We start from the raw sequence: 18290 nt of genomic DNA on the forward strand, positions 1-18290 counted from the left end.
ATTCAGATCATGTCAGTCAGAATGACAAATAATGTTAGGTTATTCACTGACTCCAAGACGTGGTCGGAAGCACAGGTAGGTTATATTTTAATAAGGCGAGACTTATTCAATAACTGATATGCCATTCAAGTATAATATATATGATTAGCATGAAGTCAGGAAATCTTTAAAGAATATCGACATTCAAACAAAACCGTAATTCAAGCTCAAACGAAACAAGAAATATCTTTAAAAAATGTAAACGGCATAGTTTTAATGCTGGTGGATATAATGTAAAACTGCTGGTGAAATAAATTAACGAACGAACGAATGCGTTTCAGCACGGATAACAAAATTATATCAGTTTGAATCATTTTTGGTGATAATAAGACTGCATTTGAATCAGGAATATAATTTTATTAATGTGTCATTTGAAAAGAGACATTCACTTATTCAGCTTGCATTCAATCTTAACGTTGTTTCGTTTTTAACTGCATATCTGCATTTTACATTTACCGCTACATTCACCAATAACATACTTCATCTTGACCAGTAAGGCCACCTGTCGCGTCATATCCGGGGCCAAAAGAATATTATACGGCTATGCCGGGAAAAAAAAAAAGAAAAAAGAAAAGCAGAATACATGCTATTCAAATCAAGGTGAAATCCGAGTGAGGTTTATACACATCCCCTGTTATATCTAGCATTTCTTTAGACTCGTTTTCGATCTGCTTAACTTACTCTATAGAAACCTCACACTTCCAATGTTCTAGTAGCACTATCCTCGATACTCAAAGGGATACGACTGATTTCTATCAGGGCAACCCCTATAATATGTCATTGCTAAATCGAAGTACAACACTAGTTACTTGATTGGTGTTAGAAAAAATCAATCGCTAAGGTGATACACTTCTTTTGAATAGCACAGCCAACGAAGAGTTCAAAGCCAGTCAATTTAGGGATATGATGAAGTCAAGATTGATGTACCCCAACAGGTCAAACTAGTGTTATGGCTTATACGCACGCTACAGACTACTGAACCTTTAATGATGTCATGACATATTCCAAACGTGCAGAGAGAACTGATATGTAGTTCTATATTCTAGATATGCTCTATATTGTTTTTTTTATAAGGAAGCTTTGTTCAGATAACGAATTCCTCACAACATACATCTGTTTTTAATCCGAAAGGGAGACGAATAAAATAATCAATTATTCTACTTATATTTTTCACGTTTCAGGACGAATGCAAGAACCATGATAGTAATCTTGTAACCATAGAAACTCAAGAAGAAAATACATGGCTGAAAGGCATCCAATTCACACAAAGTATCAATTATCAATATTTCATATTCAATTTCAAATTCATGTACATGTATACCTATTATTTACCAGAATCAATTTAATAGTTTGATTGATAATTGGAAATAGTATCTAAATGTAGAAAATCGCAACAATGATACACGCAACAAACACCACGCTATTTCTTCGGATCAATTATCAATTTACATGTATTTTCACATGTATACCTATTATTTGGCGGAATATTTAATCTTTATTGATAGTTTGATTGACAGTTCATATTAATATTTTTACAATTCCTTGGGGGAAGAAACACAACAAATAATTATAATAGATACAGCTTTATTAATGTCATTTGATTATCACGTGATTTACTTTTGTTAAAAAAAATTCTTGTATTGGAGCATTCAATATTGATGATGTTCGGGTCGACTGTCTTAATAGTAAAATGATGTTTGGACTATGAGTGTGTTTTGTATTGGTTAAAAAGATAACCCTTGGATTGGAGCATATACTGATGATGCACGGACCGTCTGGAGATGGGTGTCGGACAACTCTACACTTACATATACAGACTGGCGACCGGGTGAACCTAATGATGTGGGTGGTAACGAAGATTGTGTTCATTTGAAGTCCGATGGATGGAATGACGGAAGATGTTCAATTGCGTTCGCATTTATTTGCGAAAAACAAGGTTAGTACATATATTAAATGTCTTACATAATTACATACACTGTAAAAACATTTCATTGTTGACATAAAAGTATGAAATCTGATATCATTTTGTTGATGGTTGCCCTGGTGACCTTATAATGAACATGATATAGCTCTATACTGAATCACCAGATTGTTTGACAAAAACCTTCTTTAACGATGCTACATCACCGACATCGTATACACTACTTCTCATAAATACATGTATACAACAATCAATATTGTATACATTACCTTTGTCGGAGATGTAGCACCTTTAATGGAGTTTTTTGGGACAAAAGCATATTTACAAAGATAAATCAGATATGAAAAAATAGAATCAAACCTCAACTAATATCTCAAAAAAATAATTTGTTTTAATTCTTATGACTTTTCGATGGAATGATCAAAATAATTATTAAAAAAAAATACTTTTAAAGAAAATCTACAAAAAAAAAAGTTTAAAAACAACCTTGAATTGAGGAATTTGAAATGTCATAATATTTATTCACGTGATAAACATTGTTTCATTCTGTTGTATGTGCTATACTCTTTATTTACTCTTTAGTGTAAATAACCATGAAGCTTGCTTTATTCTAACCTAGCGATTTCTCTTGTATTTAACAGCATCACTATGAAGCAAAGTAAATTTAAAAATTGACCAATTTAGGGTTATTTTGTTCATTTTGCTTTTGAATTTGTAAAATGTTATAAATCTTTATCATTGTAATGTTGATGTGATTCCGTATAAAGGTGCATTATTGATCAGTAAAATAATATAATTAATTATATCAATGTTTCTATTATAAGAACTATACAGTATATAACTGTGCATTGGCAACATTCACGTATCTAATGAAATGAATAGAAATCAATTCATAATATTGATTGATGTAATAGATGCAAATATTGAAAAACGACTTGATATAGTGTCTAAAGATATTGATCCTTTTCTTATGTTGTTTATTTCTGTCAGATTATGTATTTGTTGATATATACTGTTGTAACAATAAAGAATCATTAAGTATCATAAAGAATGTATAATTATTATGTGAGAACATAACCGTTCAAGATGGAAAATATTTACAGTAATCATATGGATATGACTTATTTGAGATATAACTTCATTATTTTTGGTCATTTTAATAATGTGAGCACACTCTTGATTTAATTATCTAATTCAAATGTACATACATTGTTATTATTTGATTATTTTGATATGATCGTATCATGCTTAAATCATTTAAATTACAATGTAGCTTAAAATGTAATCCCATTACATCAAACATGATGTCATTGGTTGTAACGTTGATTTTGATTGGTCAGAATAATTTCGCAGCAATTTTACATTCAGAAGAAAGAATCTGTTACGGTAAGTAAAATATACCGAATCATAAATTGAGTAATTTATTTCAGTTTCGTAGTTATAACCATTGATACCACCTTCGAGGTTATCTAGAGTAAACTTTTTTCTCAATACCGTATCTACTTCTACTGAAATGAATCATAACTATCTCAAAGAAATATAATATTAATAACAATATGTCTAATTCAGGTATGAAATGGATCTTTTAATCGAAATTCAAATGAGTAATTATATAATTGATTGATAAAGTCAACCCTTTTTAAAATGATTTATTGAACAGTTTAAATATTAATTTGTTTTTGCTTTGTTTTTGTTTTTTGTTATTTGTCAGGCGAGTCTCTGGTGCCGCGAATACGTCTCTCAGAACTTGTGAAATCCTGTTTATCCAATCGAATAAGGAAGTTTGTCCAGGTGATCCCGTAGGTATGCTGTTAAATGATAAATTTATGTGAACAATACGTTTTCTGTTATAAAAGCTCGCTCGTTCAGAGTGCATGTATAAAATGCTTCGATAACTTTTTTTGCTTCCTTTTCAAGGATTCTCTAGTCCAATCATTGTGTTGACGAATCGCGGCGATGAGATACCTTTGTACTAAGGCCATAAGTGAACGTAAGTTAAATGTCGTGTTCTTAAACATTTGGAGTGATGTGCATGTAAATAGAATGCAAAGCGACAGTAATCGCGTGTATCAATAACACCGGTCATGCGCATTAAGGTATGGGGATGATCGTGAGACAAAAATGTTGAGAAAACGAGCAGGTAGATTGATGAGTAAATTTGAAGTTCATTAATTATTGTGGTTGAATTTAGAGGGAAATATTATAAATATATGAGAATTATAAAGCATCTTATTTAATCCAGCTTCATGCGATAAGATGGATTATTTGGGGGTTCGTGTAATTTTATTAGTAAATATTATTCTTTTAATATTTTTTTCATTCTTATTTACTTTTAGTTTATGTCATCAAAGACGGCGGTTCCTGACTATTGGATGCTGATTATCTGATTCTCTGTCACCTATGCTTTATTTGTAAGTCGTTTTCACCTTTAGGTTTGCATTCGAAACAATCGTTTCCTCTCTTTACCTGAAAAGAGAATAAAACTGGGCTTTAGAAAGTTCTGATACTTTATTTTTGAATTTTGTTTGTAAGAAAATACATATACAAGCGAATTATCAAACTTGTTTTATTCACCTCAACAAACATGGAATACCGATATGAAAACGAATAATCATCGTCAAGAGAAATTCGATATAACAAGGGTAGAATATAAATGAAATATACAATTATATATAAACCGTTTAAAGAATATATCAAATAATAAGATCAGATGTTTCGACAGTACAGGCGTCTTCTGCTTTATCGACGACATTCGCCGTAAAACATAAGGTGAAATCTACGTTACGTCAAATAAATGGCAGCTAGTGTAGTGACCTATTTTTCTATTTAAACATTTGTTTTGTTCATGTTGTAAACCTACCATCACTTGGTACTGCCAGATCGTATCGTTACTTTGATTTCATTGATGTTGATAGATAATTTAAACATTAAACCTCTCTCATTTATTAATTGACTATAAACTTAATTCATACGACTCTTTCACCTTTATATCCATTTTCAACATGAGTTTGTTTTGTTTTTGTTTTTTGTTGCAGGAAAAACACCTTCAAAATTCAGTTTCTTTAGGATTCCTCCGATATAGATTCGACGTCGGTGTGGATGCCATAGCTAGCATGACATTGTAACACCTACCTACGTATTGATGTTTGACATCATGAAGTGCCATGTCTATTTTTTCACATCATGAGGACTAAGCGTTACGGAAAAGACATACCATATATTATGCCTTCTCAACAAACACAGCGCTGAAGCATTATTGATAGAAATGTTTAAGTTTAGTATATTCTATAAAAAATGTCTTGATCGACACTTACCAACAGAACACTAAGTGAATAATAAAGAATGATAACTGGTGGTCACAAGGAACAGTGGGTATTACAAAAACTATACAAATATTTCTCAGTTTTAGTTTTTTCACGTTTTCCAAACATAGGTGGCATTCCAAGGTTTTCCAGAGGTTTTTTTTAAAGACTCATTGAGTTTTATCTCTGGTTTTTTATCCTGGGTGCGGAGGAGGTATATACTAAATTTATTGATCTAAAGTAAAGCGAAACTGTGCGATCATGTACAATGTACGATATGCAATATTCAGTGATGTTGTATTGTTATTGTGTCATAATTTTAATCAATAAATGGCCGATTTATTGTCCATTGAACAGGCTACCGATATCTAAGTTATTTAACTTTTGAAGTGGTTGTTTTGTTGATAATCTTCCCGCGTGATCACACAAGTGAGTCACGAGTATGGTCATATGACTGAGCTACAGGTATGGTCATATGACTGAGTTACAGGTTTGGCCATGTGACTGATGTAAAGGTATGTCTTATGACTCGGTTACAGGTATGGTCATATGGCTGAGTTAAAGGTATGTCTTATGACTCAGTTACAGGTATGGTCATATGCCTGCGTTACAGGTACGGTGATACGACTGAGCTACAGGTATGGTCATATAACTGAGTTACAGGTATATTCATATGACCGAGTTACAGGTTTGGTCATGTGACTGAGTTACAGGTATGGTCATATGAAGTATGTGACCACAGGTAATGGGTCATATTAGGGCTTTATTTTCAATGATCATGCAACTACGATATGTAAGTCTGAATACGATAATAGAGTGGTTAATAAGGTCACGTGATGCGTTACTCATGCTACCGATTTAAAGCTGGACATTAAGCAGAGGGCAACAAACACCAATATTACGGAAATAAGAAATCCGACATGTGAACGAAATCATAACTGACCTCAATAATGTATTAATCGACGACATTCACCAAGGAATTCTAGATCTGTCAAGGTTTTGTCACATCCTAAATGTGAGAACCAGGTTGGTAGCCATGGGGCAAACAATATATCTGACGTCTACGGTTTGTATTGGGGGCATACTTTATAACCTCATGGGCTACCTATATAGGAGAATTGTGTTCATTTTAAACACCAATAAATATCTGATACAAAATGTTTTTGTGGACATGTAGTTTCTTATAATCCCCAATAATTTGCTATATACGCTAACAGATTATTCTGATGAGCTATTGTATGGTTAGAATAAGCAGGCATCATTCTAAGTCACACAAATAATAAAACCTGAAAAATAGCCACGCTGTTATGCTCCTAAGTGTTACAGGAAATGATACAGGAAAGACCGGATTTAGCTTTATTTACATAAAACCCCTTCAACTGATTTGACATAGAAATGCAAATGGCGACTGTAAATAGTATTGCACAAATGTGGCTGACCTATCAACCAATAAAAATGATCATATATCATACTACTAACTACTATGATATATGACATTTGATCACAATAAGAAGGATGTTTTCAAGACAATTCGTTAAAATGTTGAGTTTGGGGCCTTTTTCAGAAAGATGCTTCTTTTACCTCAAACTCAGGGTTGACTAATTTTGCATAAAAACAATCTTCTATCCAAGTTCAGAGTTCTTAATAGTGTCGAAGAAGAGCACATTTTATTTTTGAAATGCCTCCTTATGCCATATTTATGTGACATTATTCACAACCGCCATATTTCCATTTTACGGTCAAAATATAATCAGTGTTTGTATATATAAAGTCAAAACGATGCTCCTATGGTGTGTTATATACACTTGTGAGGAAAACGGCAAGTAAAGGTTATTTGTGCTATATATTTGATACAAATGAGCTAATTGTGTCCCCCTGAAACACGCACTTATGTCATCTTTTGTTTAAATTTCCAAGCAGCTCAACAGCAAGGTGTTCATTTTCAACATGAGCTTTATGTTCAAAGTTCAGTTTTGGATTTGTCCCATACACATCATGTGGACTAAGCGTTACCGGACAGGCATACCACCTGTGGCATAATTGAGAGAAACCTAAGATTTAAGCATAATAATTCTGTAAAAAAGCATCAAGATCCACACTTGCCAATAGAAAACGAAGTGAATAAATCTTTTGAGACCTGGTGGAAGTGGATATTACCAAAAAATTTATCCAAAATATTTCACAGTTTTGATGTTTGGTTGGTCTTTCTCAAAGATATATAGCATCCCAAGGTTTCCCAGAGTTTTTCTTAGACTCGATGAGTTTTAAGGTTTTTTTTTATCCTGGATGCAAAGATTTAAAGTAAAGAGTGCGATCATGTACAATATACGATATATAGAGGTTACACAACGAGTGGTTGTTTGATATGGAATTCATTTCACTCGAGTATGTTATTGTTTTAAAGTTACAAATGACATGAGCTTAAGTAACTTACGAGTGTGAAATAAATTCCATATCCAAAAATAACGAGTCGTTTGACCTATTTCACCACTATGATATCGGCTTAAATCCAAGGGGAACGTGGCCGAGTCTAATTTTGCGTATGCAAATAATGTGTACAAGTGACGGCCGGGACCCGGTGATGTGACGTCATTCGATTATTGATGACGTTAATACCAATTTGCAGTTCGTGTCAAAGTTCGAATTATTTTCTAATCAAAATACCGGACGGTTATTCCACTAGTGGAATAAATCATACATATCCGACAGTCAGCACATTTATACAGTGGCCTGAAAGTGAAATAACACTGCGTATTGTGGTAGAAACAATATTCATTGATGTATATTTTATTGTTATTGTGTGATAAATTATATGTTAATAAACGGTTGTTCCATCGTCACAGAACAGCCTAACGACATGTAAGTATTTGCCTTTTAATTTTAACGTTGTTGTTTAGTTTTCACGGTAATATTCCCGTCCACGTAAACTCTGTCTTCCTAGATCAATACCCCTGAAGGCGACCATTGGTGCGAACAAAAACAAAAAGGGAGCTAAAATTGTGACTTCACAATCGATGATTATCGATAATCTGCTGGTCCACGACGTGTAAAAACTAAGGATCGGAAAAAATACATTACTGACATCACTTTTGATAACTACTGATAATCCTCATCCACGACGTGTAAACACAGTATACAAAACATTGGTGACATCACTATTGATAATCCTTAACCGCAACGAGTAAAAACACATTATTAGAAAACACAATATTGGAGAAAAAAATACATTAGTGAGATCACTATTGATAATTATCATTCGTTTTACCATAGAAATGTCACTGGTTGTCGGACATCGCATGGCCAGGTCGAATCAAATAGTCGGAAACTATTCAGAAACGAAGTACTGGAATGGGTTCTATTGGCCATTTGTAACAGATGTATTGACCCTACACTTCGTTTCATATCATTGCATCATCCAAGAGTTTTAATTTGTGTACATGTTTATCAGGAAAATCGCTTGGTTGAGGAAGTAATTATACCGTCCAGCTGAATTTCATATAACCCGACTCACGACGACGGACAAAGGGTAATTAGAGTAGGCGTCTTGAGGCACGAGTGATCTAAACATGAAAACGCTTTCTAACTAGCCTTGAACTTTTAACATCACAACCGGAAAATATGTTAATAACGATATAAAATCTACCTTGTCAATGCTGATCCATCCTATTTCGAAATATCATTAGTAAATATATCATGAAAATCACTATTTAAGATTACTGGAATTCCCACTAAACATCTTCCTGGTAGCAAGTTTCACCTTTGACATATTTTGTAGTCTGTTCAAAAGCAGCTATACAAATGTGCTAAATATGGCGTGTTACAAAAATAGGTTATTGTGGTACACGGCTATTGCTATAGCTATTAGTTAAGAAATTGCGCCTTATTTGGAACCCCGATTGATCAAACTCCATCTTCATTGAGAGCAGCGTGTGAGCATGTTGCCATTATTCCTCCGTTATTATATCGAGCACCCGCTGATATTCAAAAGTACATTTTGTTGAGGATTATGCATTGTCCTTACTGGTGCCCTCTCTTCTAACTCACTATAGGTTCAAACATTAATGAAAGGTTTTTCATAGACTCAATACAAGTACGAATATACTTGTGTTCACTGTACGCTGGAAAACTTTCGTCCTGGAATCGTTTGACCTGTCCTGCAGGTAGGGCGTAAGAATTGTACCTGCTGCCCCCATTGCATGATCGTAGGAGGCGACTCAATTTGGGATCTTATCTTTTCTCTTCTTTCTGAACAACTTTCATCTTCCTAATGTCTCCCTTGACAATGCCTCACTTTTGGCCTTTAGTTGAGCGTTCGCCCCTGTGAGGAAGGTTTTGGGTTCTGTCCCCTAGCCGAGACATACCAGAGTCTTTAAAAATGGTAGTTGCTACTCCTGCTTTGCGCTCAGCATATTTAGAGTGGGACGACTGGTTCACCCGTTGTCAGTATAATGTGACCGGGTGGGGTGTGCTGCTGGGTGTCTTCGACAGTATGTTTCAGTGAGGTAGCACTTTAATTGGCAAAAGTTCCGGACTATCACAAGGAGACTTAAAACGAACATACCGCAGCCTCCCAAAACACACATACGCACTCACCACATGCATGCATGCCGCACGCAAGGGAGGCCGTCCTTAAATGACCTTAGCTGTTAATAGGACGTTAAACAAAATAAACCAAACCAAACCAAAATCGTTTGACCCGGGTTACGTTCGCCTTCAGACTGAAAAATATCTTTCATCTCATTTAAAATTAAAATTGGTCGTAGGTGAAGGAGGAGGACGAATGAAAGTCACTTTTAATCAGTACATGATGTCAACTTTTCAGTCTAAATACTATCACTAATTGATATCATCTTTTTGACGAATATGCTTGGTGTGTACCGTGAATCCCGGAAGTCATTTCATTTTGTTGTCTTGACTATAACCGGAGAAGTAGAAATTAGACCGATGGCATGAACACAACCGGAGGCTTTTTGCTATTCCTAGAGCTTCATGTAAATCCGTCCCTGCTGGTATGGTTACACTCGTCAGAAATACTTCATCTTGGATCATCACAAGGTCATATAACACTTGATGCTGTTAACTAAATTATGTCATCGCATGAGGATGGCTTGTTTTACCCGTCACCACGTTATCTAAATCGTATAGTATGGAATAAAATGGCATTCCTTACGATATCAACAAAGTCGTGAATCATCTCACCGGCTTGTATTACTCATTGACTATTAATTATTTGGGCCTTTATAATTCTATCGACATGTGATATCTGATGTTGTTTTGTAAATCAAGTAGCATCACATAGCCGCCATGTATTACCCGTCGAAAATAACGTAGACCTATATCATCGAAGAAGCATGTAATGTCCGTCGAAGATGCTAAACCGTGCATCATCGCCTCGACATGTAAATCATGGTATAATTACTTAAGTGTGTATCACCTCAGGGACATTTCATACATATTGTGGTGTATCACCCGTCGACGAAAATTAATCTCTGCACAGATATGTCACATCCGATAATGTTATCTAAATCGTATATAATCGGGTGTACAATTGAAGTTTTTTTTATACAAATGTACTTATCAACTTGAAAAAAGAGCTTATTATCATGATTAATTCGATGATAAATTATGACTAACAGACATGACCTGAACTGAAAGGCGGACAAAACTATAATTACCTGTAGGTAATGAGTCTGTTTTCGTGGGATAGGTATAAAGTGGTCCTAATTAATATCTAATATACCGCAACGAAAAGTGCAGACAGTATGAGTGATTTTCAGTGAAAAATAAATTATGCCCGATGCGTTACTTTATTAAATATGCTAACATGTTTTACAATGGCGTACATGAGGTACTATATATTGTGCAGCCATGTATATTCTGTATTAAGCCTCGGGACTTTTAAATTTATTTACGTCTAGAAACCTACTATTGTTTACTTGACATTCTAACAATGTATTCATGATTTATACCTCTAAACTGTCAAAGCTATTAACATTTATTGATACAAATCTTCACCGGGACATGTGTCTATCAGAATTTTATACTATATTAGCGACCACACATGTGTACTTCTATCAAGTGAACAATAGATATAAAATTCCTTTCGCAGTGCGTGTTTTAGAGTAGGAAAGAGAGCATTGTATCATTACGTAATACACACCTGTTTAGCTCAAGTGTGTATACTCCCTCTCCTAAGATACATCTACACAGACATAGGTGTTAAGTAGTGTCGAAGAGACTCTGTAAGGTTATCTGGAACACCCCGACAAACATCCGTATACGAGACATAGCTAACTGTCGATCTTGATAGCGAAAATGAGTAGATGTACATTCACACAACGAGACTTGATACGCTGAAAGATATAGAAAATAAGACAAAATTACTACCATTCACTGGTAATGCCTATAATAGCATACATAAACAAGCTAAATATCAGGTATTATACTTTGATGTAAATATGAAAGGTAAGTTGAATAAAACGTTTGATATAATCAAGTTGAAACACCGATCGTCCGGATTTTTCGCCACCACGGATATACACATTTTCATTCAAAATTAACCATTCCATATTTCATCCAAAATATAAAATATAAACATTCATTCGGGTTTTGTATCCCCACCTTTGACCATGGCTGATTCTATGTAGTTGAAATATCAATTTGTATTGCAAGTTAATAAATAAACGGCCACTTTCAATTCTTTCTTCACCTTGGACAAAAGTTCAATACATATGGTTCATTTTATGGCAGTTTTGTATCAACACCTGATTTTACGTAGTATATATAGTCAAATCATTGCGCGTGACCTTTCAACTCCATAACCCTGCGCCCTAACCCTGTCATAAAAAGTAATGGGGATAGGGACTATATTAAGCATATACAATGTAATATATACGACATAAAATCAAACATTTTTGATCAAAAATAAAAAAAATAACCATCAGCATATATAGATGATATCAAAATTGCATTTTAATTGTTTAATGTTCTCCCTAGCTGATGAACACATATATAGGCTCTAGAAAGTAATAATGATCGATATCGTATGGTCCAATATAGGTACTGGTTCCTAACAAACTGACGCTCGCTGGATGCGTATTACTAGAAATAAGAAATTGGTCATGTCGTAATAACGCCAGTACAGAAAGATTAACTGTCGCATTGTCGAGCCAATACGACCCTTTATCAAGACACAACTGAATAACAAACGAGCAAATATAGGCATAGAACATGAAACAGTTGCATAAGTTTAGTAAATAAACAACAAACAATATCGTTATGTTCAAAATAACATAACATCCCATAATATTCAACTTAAAACGTTTTAAACGGGGTTTTGTTTTATTACACATGATATAGATATATCAATTAATACAGACGATGTTTTTGAATTACGTTAGTATATTTTATGGTAATTGATAGTATAGATACATAAACGAATTATTCCAGGAACCATGTTAACGGGTGACAACCGTCCCAAGATTCAACCGTCTCACCGATTCATCGTTGGTCGGGTGGTGCAGTGATACATGTAACACATTCTTACAACACGAGGACCGGGGTCTGAATCCCCGTTCGGACGTGAAATGCTACGGAAGAGAAATTGAAGTGTGTACAATCATTGTTATACACCAGTTATTTCGAGACATTTTTGTTCTTTCCTTTCACTCTCTAACTCTCTCTCTCTCTCTCTCTCTCTCTCTCTCTCTCTCTCTCTCTCTCTCTCTCTCTCTCTCTCTCTCATTTGTCTCATAACTTGCATGTTTTCTCAGGACACTGCAGTCTAAAATTGTCCGTATCGCTACCACAGCTTAACTATATTATCTTATTTTACTCAAAAGACTTAACTGTGTTTTCATCTTTTTGCATCGAGTAGGGAAAATCTACTCGGCTCAAAAACAAAGACATTCACACTAAATTTTCTTTTATCGGATTTCAATGTTCATTACTAACAGACTCACTCTATGTACAAATATATCAAATAACCTTTCAGTGATATCTTAGCTTAAATCCTTCCATTTAGTGTAGTTGACAAAAAAATGTTGAACTATTTACCCGAGAGATAATGAACTATTTCGTGCAGCTCTGACAATTAACTTTTTTTCCGAAATCGACGAAGCTTGACATAACAAAGAATAGTTTTTTCAACCGACCGTTTTGACACTTAGTATGCAATATAATCATGATAATTTCGTAGTTGTGATTCCCTGAACGGCATTTTGATTGGAAAAGGTATTGCCATTTTCTTTCATTATTTCTTTTTTCAGATCTCCTTCTACATTTAAAACAGATATCTTAAATCATAGTAGGCTTAATAACCATAATCTATAGTCATTTTGTACACATTTCGATTCGACTATTTTTGAAAAAGAATTATTGTACATTGTATGTTTATCTTTGTACATCTTTACCTTAAGTGTTCAAACAATATCTTTCAAACTTTGTTTACTTTACTATGACAGGAATTTTTACTTTCTCAGTCATATTTTGATTAGACAACTAATTTTGAATTTCTATATTGTATTCACCTGATACGAATATACCATTCCTTTTCGACATGGGCCATATTTTGTTCCGCCCCGTGGTACTCTTTTCTTGCTGTCATATCAGTTATGAATACATGCCGGGATAAGGGTTGTAAACCAGCTGAACAACTTGTGTTGTATGCAGGCATATAAAATTACATTCACAACATGATATGTTTTTCACAAATACAGTCACGTGATGATAGGAAAAACCGATTACCAAGCTACTTCAGTGTCACATTGCTCCGATTCTCTATATTAGCTATATTTCGGAACAGCAGACCGAGCTGGATACCGGTTGACTGGCGATATCTCAGTCTACGCAAAACATTTTCAGGAGCACGGAGGGTTTTCACAGCGACTGAAATTGATGTATTTCTAAGGTAAACGAGTGCTGTATTGGTTTGATTAAGGTTGTGGATTTAATTGATGTTTTATTGGTATATTATTATTTATCACACCTGAATTATATCTATATATATGGAACAGATGTTTGGTTTCTTTATAGACTTTTTTTTCATCACCTAATTGGTTTCGTAAAAGATCATTTTCGAGTCTTAAAAATAAGCACTGTTATAGCTGAATAAGTATACTGCATGTCGCAAAAAAGGAGGGGCACAGACTTCCCAAGGGAGTTGGGAAAATACATTGGCTTGTTGCCAAATGCCCGACTACAGATAATAATTTGTGAACCGGTTTGAGACGGCTATATTGCTGTGATTTGGTGGTACATGTATATAAGAACTTCAAATTTTGATAATACTTATAATCATCATATAAATAGAATACCGATTGATATAGAGACTGTGTATCTAAACCACATGTAGAAAATCTCAATTTACATTTATATTCACTCAAACCTTACACTGAATCAAGTAAAGATATGAACAAAATATCTATCTATGGGATCAGTTTTAGTAAGGACTCAATACTTCTGTAGAACTAAGGATTCTATGTTTTCATGTCGAAATAAGATATTTTTTTTAAGATTAGTTTCCTGTTAACTTTATTTTTAGGCATTATAAATAGATATACATTTCACTCTTTTCTATGTTACAGGTTGTGAGTTTTACCTTCATGATGCTTATTTTAGATTGTATGGTCCTTCCAATTCTACTCCTGGTTATTCCAAACGGTGAGTAGAACACGACGTCACATTTAAACAGTGACAGTTGTAATGTACCATTATACATGAAGTGATTGAACAAAATCGAATGAATCAGAATGAACAGAAACGCTTGAACAATTTTACAAATATGTCATTTAGTAATAGAAATGTTGTACATCAAATCGATGCGCCTTTATTGTGATACTTAAAATTCCTCTATATAGGAACGTATCATTAGATTTAAGAGGGACATTTGAGTGAAGGAACTTCCCTTAAATTTTGCGTTTCTAGTTGGAATTTAGGTAAAGAGAAAAGAAAAAATCCCAAATTTAGTCGCCTTTTACGGAGTCAGCAGGTACGCTCTACCTGTCGGACAATTCGGAAAAACATATTGTACTAATAGAAAAGATAAATAACCAAACTTAAGTTGCCTTTTACTATCATACAAAAGGAGCAACAGGAACAATTCTTCAGGGCAGTTATGAACAAAAGTATTTGAAAGTAAGCAGAGTGTCACCTAAATACACAACCAAAAAGCTTTAGTAAAAAATCTTTCCATAGGTTTATGAAATGCATACCTCTTGTACACAGACTTTTTAGTGTAGAAGTGTGATCTCTGATCTTTAACCATAACAACCGAAATCTAATCAGATGTATAATCTTAAGTTGTGCTGTTAGCGGGTGAATATAAACTAAATCTTTCCCCGGGTCCAAGCTTTTTATTTATTTCAAAAACGATCAAGTGTGACATTTGAGCTTTAACCTTCTCAGATAATTACCAAAATCAAATCAGATATAGACATTCATGCTGTGATGTCCTGTAAATATGAACTAAGTTTTTCCTGGGGTTCGGAGATAAAGTGTACATACAAAAGCGTTTTACTTTTAACAAATGATCAAGATTGACCTATGATATTTAGCGTTGATCGAAGACCACCTAAATCCAATGAAGTGTAGACGTTGATTGTGTCATGTTATTGTGTGAATATAAACTGAATTTGTCCAAGGGTTTATTGGATATTTTGCCGCAAGCTTGTCATGCGAGTAAAAATACATATGAAATTAAAACGAATATTTGTTTAATTTATTTTTCTTATAGGGGAGAAATGCATGTGTCAACAAAGGGAATCAGTATCATAGTGTTCGACTCGTTTTCTGATGACATTTCGCTTGACATTTTAACTGGACAGCACCGCATAAGTTTTTGTTATCTTTATTATTATTGTTTTATATTTGTTGTTTACAAAATTGTTATCAATTAAATGAACTTAAAAACTGTAATCTATATACTGCTGATATGTAGCAAATTAACAATTTATTCAACCCTCACTTCTTTAGGATCTGAACAAAAATCAGCGGATTTATGTTCGGTGAATAGTAAACACCGCTGTGATAGGCTAAAACCAGTCATATCAAGATTTATGATATCAGTTCTGGTAAAATATAGTAAAATGATAAGTAACTTTGACAGGTTATATTGTAGGCATTCTGACCTGAGGTTGAATCTATAGCATACGGTTTTCAAAGGTATTGCCTGAATAGGAATGTTACATGGATTATGCATTCATTAATTGTAATCGATACCGGTAAGAATGGAATCAAGTTACGAAAAGATATATAAAATATATTAAGATAGATGATATAAGCATTGTTAATATGACTAAGATGCGGTAGAATTTCTGTTCCGAAATTGAATCTATATCATATGGTTTTTATAAGTTTTTTTTCTAAATATGAATGTTCCATGAATCACGCATACAATATAAATGAAATCGACACCCGGAAGAATAAAATCAAGCACCCAAAATATATCATATGATCAACAACAGATGCAGTGATAAGGGAGTATGTCGTATTTGTATGTAAAAAAAGTGTACATCCTGAAATGAAATACAGATAACGTCCATGAAAAACATGGAGGTCAGAGCTCAGTTGTTTTTTAACTACGAGAACGCTATAGTTTATACCTGTACATGTATATACGTACTTTCTGAAAAAAAAACCACTCAATTTATTAAAACGTGTCACATTTTCTCAAAGCGGGCTTTTGTTTCAAATCTTCTCTGCACAAGTATGCATTTCTTTTCCATTCTGACCCGAAACCATCCAGAGAAAATATCGCAGCCATGGTATCTCAATAACTCATCGGGACACTGCGAGACCCCGAGACATTATACGTATGTGGGTTAATTTCGGGTCCCGTTCCGTTTCTCATAAGTGAATCCATGTAAAATATACTGTACATTGTACATTCCGATAACGTCACATTGTTTACAGTCACGCGTTGTGTCTGCACTGCTTGATACGAAGGCTGCGTTGTATATTTTTGGTTTAAATATGTTTAAATTGATGAAATATGCTAAAACAACATCTAGGCCTAAAACGAACGGAGAAAGATAGATTTATATTTTAATATATGATTTTGGTGCTTTTCAAAAGCAAGTGCAGCATTAACCCACATGTGTAGTACATCCTAAGGTTAAAGCACCTAAAGAGGATGTCTTAGAGTTTGTATATTAAATCGAATGCAAGAAATGCGATGCGTATAAAATCGCAAAGAAAAGACGATTTGCGGACAGTCTTCGTGATCACCAGCAAGACGCCGAAACCCAAAACGGCAGAACATTTACATGATCAGAACGAAAACAAAATCAAAGTCCCAGTCAATAGATACATAACAGACCGTATGGCGAAATAAACTTTCTTGGGAAAATGCCAAAGTGATTGACAGGAGCAGTATCATTTTAAAAATCTTGTCCTCTTTATCAATTTCTTCCTCCGAATGTTCACTTTGATACCACCTCACTTTTGGACCTTTGCTGTGCGTTCGCCACTGTAAGGAAGATGTTGTGTTCTGACATACAAGAGTCTGTAAAAATGACAGGTGTTACTCTTGTTTCACGCTCAGCACTTGTATTGTTGGGTAGGACGACTGGTTCGCCCGTTGTCAGAAAAATGGCACCACCGGGCAAGGTCTCGAACTTGATGTCCGGTAGCATGTTTCAGTGACGTTGCATTATGAAGTCGACATCAGTTTTGCGCTATCACAAGGCGTCACACGCGACCATACCGTTGCCTCCCGAAAACACACACGAATGCATTTTATAACACAATGGCGGCCATCTTTAAATGACCATACCTGTTGAAATGATGTCAAACAATACAAATCAAACCGTTTCTTTTGTTAATTGTCTGATAAAGGTGACTAAGTGTATCCAATAAGAGTTGTGATCCCAGAGTCTATTCACATTCATATCTCTCAACTAAAAAAAAAAAAAGTTTGATAACTTAATTCATCTTTGCAGCGGGAGTGAAATCTCAGAGTGTCACGTGTCAGCAGAGCTGGACAGAAAATGACAACCATTGCTATAGGTTATTCACTGACTCCAAGACGT

At 34.4% G+C, this 18290-nt stretch overlaps 1 protein-coding gene across 1 annotated transcript; it reads left to right on the forward strand.

Moving 5' to 3' along the window:
* The first annotated feature begins 21 nt into the window (after positions 1 to 21).
* Positions 22 to 8120, forward strand: LOC117332188 (lactose-binding lectin l-2-like). The gene is made up of 6 exons (XM_033891072.1): positions 22 to 75; positions 1221 to 1308; positions 1772 to 3763; positions 3878 to 3950; positions 4297 to 4371; positions 4996 to 8120. Exons 1-3 carry the CDS (start codon positions 22 to 24, stop codon positions 1978 to 1980), a joined length of 351 nt encoding a protein of 116 aa, XP_033746963.1. The 3' UTR covers positions 1981 to 3763; positions 3878 to 3950; positions 4297 to 4371; positions 4996 to 8120.
* Positions 8121 to 18290: the final 10170 nt, after the last annotated feature.

The sequence above is a fragment of the Pecten maximus genome, chromosome 8, assembly GCF_902652985.1.
Source record: "Pecten maximus chromosome 8, xPecMax1.1, whole genome shotgun sequence".
In the NCBI taxonomy this organism is placed as follows: domain Eukaryota; kingdom Metazoa; phylum Mollusca; class Bivalvia; order Pectinida; family Pectinidae; genus Pecten; species Pecten maximus.

Coding starts and splice junctions, on each gene's coding strand:
- LOC117332188 (XM_033891072.1), top strand. CDS start 22: ATGACAAATAATGTTAGGTTATTCACTGACTCCAAGACGTGGTCGGAA. Junction 76..1,220: donor AGACGTGGTCGGAAGCACAG/GTAGGTTATATT, acceptor TTCACGTTTCAG/GACGAATGCAAGAACCATGA. Junction 1,309..1,771: donor AGGCATCCAATTCACACAAA/GTATCAATTATC, acceptor TTGGTTAAAAAG/ATAACCCTTGGATTGGAGCA.